This window comes from Pocillopora damicornis, chromosome 14 (assembly GCF_964200805.1).
Source record: "Pocillopora damicornis chromosome 14, jaPocDami1.2, whole genome shotgun sequence".
In the NCBI taxonomy this organism is placed as follows: domain Eukaryota; kingdom Metazoa; phylum Cnidaria; class Anthozoa; order Scleractinia; family Pocilloporidae; genus Pocillopora; species Pocillopora damicornis.
Genome location: NC_142683.1, coordinates 7,765,269 through 7,772,500, shown reverse-complemented (window position 1 = coordinate 7,772,500; position 7,232 = coordinate 7,765,269). Strand labels below are relative to the sequence as shown.

Sequence of the window (7,232 nt, the reverse complement as noted above, 5' to 3'; positions counted from 1 at the left end):
TAGAAGGTCCCACTAAAACATGAAGCAATGGTCTCACCATCAGGTGAAGAACACCACAAGTAATGTTTAGCATGGATGGTGGAAAAAGTGATCCAGCACAGCTATTCAAGCTTTTGTCCAAGCAACCTGAACGAATGAAGAGCACAAGGCCACTCTATCTAGGCATCATAAATCGTCTTAAATCAGCAGATGTTTGGTACACCAAAGTTTGAATGGCACAAACCACCATTGGCAATAAAATCAAATCCATGGGCTCCTGTCTCAAGAAAAATAAGAAGTTAACAAACCACAGCATAAGGAAAATATTTGTGTCAAAATTGAGGAAGTCTTGTCAACTGCGCAATTTCATCTGTGAAATAACAGGTCATACTCTTGAATTTTCATTAGGCCACTGCAAAGAAATAGACAAGAGTCAAAGAAAAGAACTGTCACATCATCAGTGGATGTAAAGAAGTGTCAAATGAAAATTTAAAAAAGTCTCCAACCAAAACACTACAAATCAAGCCTCAGATCAAGAGATTGCAGTCCAACATCAACCAACATCTCTGGTTCCTATCTATCACATCCAACAACAAGGCCAAATGCATCAGGCCATGGGCTCCAATCCTGGTTTTCTGCCAACTGTCATTTCAGTATTTTCACCACATTTTCGTTTGCAGTCTCAGTACCACATGAAAGTCTTCAGTTGTGCTGCTCCCATTCCATCACAGAATTACACAGGCTGCACCTCCAATTTCTTCTCCAAAGAGCGAGAATTCTCTGCCCCAACCACAGATTTGCTCCCTCTCGCCTACGACCGCAAACTTAAGGACCTTGTGTTTCTTTACAAATGTCTGAATAACTACACGGATCTAAACATCCTTAACTTTGTTTCTTTTATTTCCCACGGCCGCACCAGACGAAGTAATTCCTTCAATCTCACAACACCTTCATGTAAAACAAGTACCTTTCAGGCCTCCTATTTCAACCGAACTGTTAAACTCTGGAACTACGTCTGTACCTTATCACCCCCGTCCAAGTTTTCTAACCCGACCGCGTTTCAAACTTTTGTAGCAAAACACATGTTCTCTCTTGTCCGTTCAGTTTTTGATGTTAATAGTCCGTGCACGTGGTCAATTGTTAGGTCATGTCCCTGTCATTGATTTTTAGTTATCTAGCACTTTTTCACTGTAAGTTTTTACATTTTTCATGTTTTTTTTTTTTTCGTTTTTATTAAGGGTAGTGCCCCGCATGGGACTCCATGTCCCGTTCGCACTGACCGTTTTGGTGTATGTCTATCCATTTTTTTGTCTCTTTCCTTGTATATGTATTCATTTTGAGCTTGTAGACGTACCCAATAAAGCTGTTAAATAAATAAATAAATAAATAAATAAATAGAAGAAACAAAGGACTTAAATGACTGAGTCAGACAATGAACTTTAAAGCTTAACTTTGTTTCTTACTTATTGCAGACTTCTCAAATCTCTTGGATGAAATTTGTTGAGTCTCAGCAACATGTTGTGCCATGACAAGCGCAGGTGCGACTCATGTTCATCGCAGAATTTAGCAGGATAGTGAAATCGTGCCATCCAGAAAAATAATAGTTTGAGTTGTTGGCCACTTTCACGGTGCTCATGCTCAATTAGCGATGCGAACATCGACAGGTATGAGAAAAACAACGTCTATTTGACGTTATCGTGACCCATTTGTCATGCTTGACTATAGTCTTAGATGCGTTACTTATGAATCAACTCACGCAACGAAAAATTGCTAGCGGAAAAAAAATACACCGCTCATGCACAATACAGCTTACACCTCATAATCTTATGACCAAACATGTACGTAAATAGCTGCATAAAAGAATTCAGGGAGTAGATTTTAAAACAAGTTAACTTTTATTTCAATCGGCCCTTAGTAAGTTCACGTTAAGAGAGCGCTTTCGGCTTCAAATTGTGTCGTATCCTCGATGTTGAAGGTGGTAATTATTATATGCTGTATTCTCTTGATTAATGGTTGATTGAGGTTTTTTTGCCTGATCAAATAGAGTGGCGTCAACTCTCAACTTGATTGGCCATAAAACCATTTTACATGAGCGTATGTAAACACGGTTTTCATACTGAATCTTCTCGCGGAGTTCTCCCTGCTATTTATTTAGCAGTAACTCAGTTTCTATAAGTTTGTTTTGAGTACAGTAATGGAAGAAGAAGATTTTCATAATTTTTCTTTGGAGTTTAATTTTCCCAGTATACAAGAAACAGCTGAAAAGCCAAATGAACAACAACAACAAGCACATCGCTTTCCTTCGTTGCAAGAAGAGGCTCTTTCATTAGTTATTTTATAAAAGAAATGTAAACCATTTTACATTTCTTCATTATACTTGAGTCATGCGTAGAGTACCAAATGCGAGACTCCTATTACTCTTTAGAGAACATCTGTTCCACGTATTTTAACTTGAATGAGAGATGGAGGGCTACGATCATTTTGTGCTTACGGAGGTGAGAGGTAAAATGCCAACTCATGAAAGCAAACAAAGGAGTGTGCAAAACCGCTCTTGCAAAACGTAAACAATCTGTACCCGGCACATGCGCCGTTGGAGCATTCAACGAGATGACACACGCGCATATTTGGCTAAATCCGGTTATTTCGATAAGCCACTTAAAATAAACTCACCTCGTACACCGCACATGCGCTTTACAGTCGGATCTAACAATTTTATAACCAAATGCAAATTGGAGTGAGTTATTCATACTCATTCTGTGTTCGCTTGGTAGTGGGTGACTTTAAGATTGGAGAGAACGCTTTTGCCTAAAGTTGGGTTAACGTTATCGATTGCGCTTAGTGTATGGTAAGGATTCTTTTGATTGACTTTTAATGCAGGTTTACTGCTAGCTTAAACACGGTCCTTCGGCTTACTAGGACAGTCAGCGTAAACTCTCGAATTTTGATAGTCGATAAGAGATAATTCTTAACTTTGTTTCGCAGCGCAATTTTATGAACTGAAATTCAAGATGAAGTTCATACGTTCTGGCTGAAATTAATATTAAAATATGAAAGCGTAGTTAAGACGCCTTTTACCGGCGAAATGTATCTGTTTTACTCGCTTCAAGAATGATAAGCGACACGGAAGAAAATTTCTCATCTAAATTTCTACAACATTGTTTAACTATACTTCGAAACTATTGTACTAAATCTTGGGAAATAAATCATGATATGTCGCTCGCAATCATGTTTGTGATAGAAGGATCTCGCAGTTAAACTAGACATAGGGTTTATTATATTTTGAAGAAAATAATTTACTTCCGCTTTCAGCTTTGGGTGCACTTTTAAGTGTGCGACACAATTGTACGATATCATTCTAAAAGAAACAACAGTCTCAGCAACATGTTGTGACATGACAAGAATATTCTCAATGATTCATGTCCATCGCAGATTTTAGCGGAACAGCTTTTAAGTAGTTTCTGCCAGGTTGATTGAGAAGGAATATTTACTGTATGTTTTAATTTGGGTCTCTGTGTTACCATTGCAACCATTTCGGTTATCTTCATTTGATTTACAACAATTTTTATGCATGCCTTGATCAACGTTATCTTGTTGTCCGTCACCAAAAGATGATAAAAGTGAAACCGAAACATCCGCTCGTTCATGATTTCATTTCCACTTCAGGAAGTTGCATTGACAAGCTGATGAAATTCGGTGATTAACCCTCTCGATCGTCCCTCATAGTTTTAAATAAGAGCGACACAACAAGAAATGGTTCCCATTTGTTGTTCTCTTAAGGGTTGGAGGCTTGTCCGGTCTCCTCGTGACTGGTGCGTAGGAAACAAACGGAGCGCTGATTTTCGGTGAATGTGAACACTTCAAGCATCTAATATAAATTTCAGATTTTTAGTACACCGTCCAACTGTGTAAATGTAACGCTGCCTCACAGTTTTGCACCCGGCTATTTTCGAATTTGGTTTAAAAGTCAGTAAGAAGGAATATCTAAAGAGGAAGTTTACCTCCTAAACTATTCGTATGAAATGATTGCACTGGTTGCATTTTGCAATTCCACAGAGTATCAACCTTTTAGAGTTTTTTTTTTATCTCAAACTGTGTCATTATATTTGATTACCTCGTCACGCTTTGTAGTTTTTCCATTTAATATGCTCTACCATTCCAAGAATGCAAATATTTATAGATTACGTATTTTACAGGAAGATTTACAGTCGAAATAGATCACACCTATGGGTCATCAAGAAAAAAACTTTTAAACTGATAAAAAGTATCTGCAATATGATTGGCTCTGCTCACGAGCAACATTAACGCTTTGCTAAATTGTGTGGTGACTCATTTTCGCCTATGAATTGGCAATAATAACTTATTATTATTATTATTATTATTATTTTTAAATTACGAACGGTTTTTTTGACCGTGCATTAATTGCAACCCATTCAATGATACGTTTGCGTTTGAAAAAATTATTGAGAAATCAACTTGGCACGGGAAACCAAAGTGAACTCAGAGAGAGGAAAAACGGTCTGGAGTTGGTCACCTGGGTGAAAAACTGTGACATCAGACTCAAAAATAATGCACTTGTCAAGACCTCGTTCACACGGTCCGGAAACCATAGAATTTCAATAACATATCATATGATACACGTGACAGGAGCTATTTGTATACAAATGTGCAGCCAGTATTAGTGTCTTATTTTTGATCAGTTGTATTCAATTCCATTTTTCAGAAAGCAGTCCCACTGTAAACTACACTGTGACCTGATGGCTGCTGCGGAGAATAACCATTTTATTAGAAACATCATTTTATTGAGGCTTGAGGATTGTCAAAGAAGTAATGGAAGCGTGTTAATCCCCACCACTATCGAAATGGCAAGAGTAAGAAGGCCAGACACAAGACAGTATAGACAAAATGTTCAGTTTTCTACAAACATGTCGGAGCAGATTGTGCAACAAACACTCCAGAACTCGTTTCCAGCCTTTAACTTAAATGAAGGGTTGGAGAATGTTTTGTCTTTCTTTTTTAGTAATATTTTGAAGTAAGAGATACCAAGAGGTTGCACTGTTTTGGAGCTAGGTGGGAGATCTATTGGCTGGCATCAGAAACTGCTTTTCCCTATATTTAATCGACGTTTATATTCATTGCAATACTTTCTTTTATATCTTTCATAATACTATGTTATCCCAAAATTGTATGCAGTGTTTTTATGTTTAGGTCACAGAGTCGTCTCTATGTCTTTGAGATTTCAGCATGTGAATTTATTTTGAGAACAACAGCTCTTTCACGATATTCCCGCTTATTTCTTCTGCGTAATAATTCCAAATAAAATTTGCTTAAAATAAAGCGGGAAGCGCCGAAAGCCCTCTGAAACTTACTGGTATTGAGTAAAAATGATTTTGACACAGATGTTTTTGAATGGGCAGGTTTTCATGTGCAGGAATCAATAATCAAAGCAACGCATTTAATTTTCATGGCGACCGGCGTATTTGGGATGGATCGACGATCAGAAGGAATATAAGAGGCAATTCTGTTCTCTACATTGTTATGAGTGAACCTCCACATGGTATGTGTTATGCACCTAAGTTTTTATTCTTACTCATTGAGCAACAGTATAAGCTTTGGGACTAAAAAGACCCTTGCTGTCATAATTTAGATTATCAGAGTTGGATACAATGGTTGCGCGACAACGTACATTATGAAGCTACGATAGCACCTGCGGAAAGTCCATTGCAGGTAAAGTGACTTACCACTGTTCTTTAAAGATATGCTTAGGAGTTCAAACATTCTGTTAATCATGTAAGCTTGTACCAAATTATCTTATATTCTACTAATTATTCTACTGCATTTAAACAGTGATCTTCATCTTTTCAAAAATTCAAAAACCTGATCAGTAACCGAGTTAGTTCATTGGAAATGGACATGATAGAACATAGATCTTTTTTGAGAAAGTTTTCGGTTTATTGTTCTCCCTTCGAATTAAATAAAAGCCGATTGAGGCATTTTGACAAAGATTTTGATTTACAGAGTCCCTTTAAGCAGAAATAGGCCTAAGGAATTTATCTTTTGCAGTTAGGGCCCGATGCTTTGCGTGCATTTAGTATGCCTACGTCTAGCTGTACCCTTTCCCCCAAGATGAAAAGGAAGCGAGGTTCCCCCTCTGCCGTTTCACCTTAGAGGGGAGGGTACGGCTACACTTAGGCTAGCATTTGGCCTCAGAAAAAGTAATCACGTGATTTCTCAGTTATATGTCACACTTGTAATTGCTGTTTGTTGAAATTTTCTAACCATTCGCTTTTTTTAAAAACCTGTAGGGTGGAAGTCCTTTCCATGTTACATTTATTCCAGCTCTTGATCCAACGGTCACCTCAGGGTTTGCTATATTCAAAAAAAGAGGCAATGTTTTTGCCACTGTTGAGCTGGAAAGATCTGTAATGTTTGGTTGCTTAAGAGGATTTAGTATTCCAGGTATTTCTCTCCTTTTATAAGTAATTTAAACTGTAACCCTGATATAATTTTTATTAGAGTCAAGCAAAAAGGATAATAAAGTATTTAGTAAATTTTGTCCAAGGAGAAATGGTAGTATGGAAGATATAGGCAAAAGCTACAATTTGCTGTAGAAGAGTAGTTGAATTTGGGCTTTTTTGTCATTTTGTGAACCTAATTTTTAACTCTAAAAACTTTGCATTGAGAAATCGAAGGAAAAACCGCTGCAGCCGTGTCAAGCTCTTTTTTACTCACGACTCACCTCTCCTTAAATTGGAGCTCTCTCTGAAGCTTCAACCAACTAAAAATTTCTGATCGTGGGCAGTATGACGGAATCGTTACGTACTGCAAATTACTGAAATTATGTAGCTTTGTTGCCTATTGTCAGTTTGTAGTTTTCGTCCCCTTGCTAATAAGTCTTTCAGGAGGACAACTGAATGAAGAGCCTGTTTATTTATTAATACCAGTTCCACGGAACTTTAATTTCTTTTGCCGATGTTTTGGAAAAACTGGTGAAACTCTTTCACCGCGTGACAAAATTCAAAACGAACGGCGCGACATTTCTTTTCAACATATTGCATATTTGCAACTGATTTTTATAAATCGTCCCTTTAAATGTAAGTGTAACTCCAAACATCAATTCATTTTTCACTCACTTTCGTTATCTACCAGTGGGTTTGCAGGCTTAGCTTATAAAACATTTAACAAGTAGATTCCGAGTCTGTTCCGTAACTTTCGGTCAGACCTCTTTCCTCTGGGCGAGATGGATTTGGGATGAA

General features: G+C 37.5%; 1 protein-coding gene and 1 pseudogene across 2 annotated transcripts; both read left to right on the top strand.

The window, feature by feature from the left end:
- The first annotated feature begins 62 nt into the window (after positions 1-62).
- LOC149034253 (uncharacterized) lies at positions 63-4,305 on the top strand (annotated as a pseudogene). The gene has a single exon (XR_016182769.1). The product of XR_016182769.1 is annotated as an uncharacterized LOC149034253 (transcript).
- Positions 4,306-4,603: 298 nt separating this feature from the next.
- LOC149034252 (uncharacterized) lies at positions 4,604-5,827 on the top strand. Its single transcript, XM_089193221.1, has 3 exons — positions 4,604-4,966; positions 5,394-5,533; positions 5,624-5,827. Exons 1-3 carry the CDS (start codon positions 4,734-4,736, stop codon positions 5,710-5,712), a joined length of 462 nt encoding a protein of 153 aa, XP_089049347.1. The 5' UTR covers positions 4,604-4,733; the 3' UTR covers positions 5,713-5,827.
- The last annotated feature ends 1,405 nt before the right edge of the window (positions 5,828-7,232 follow it).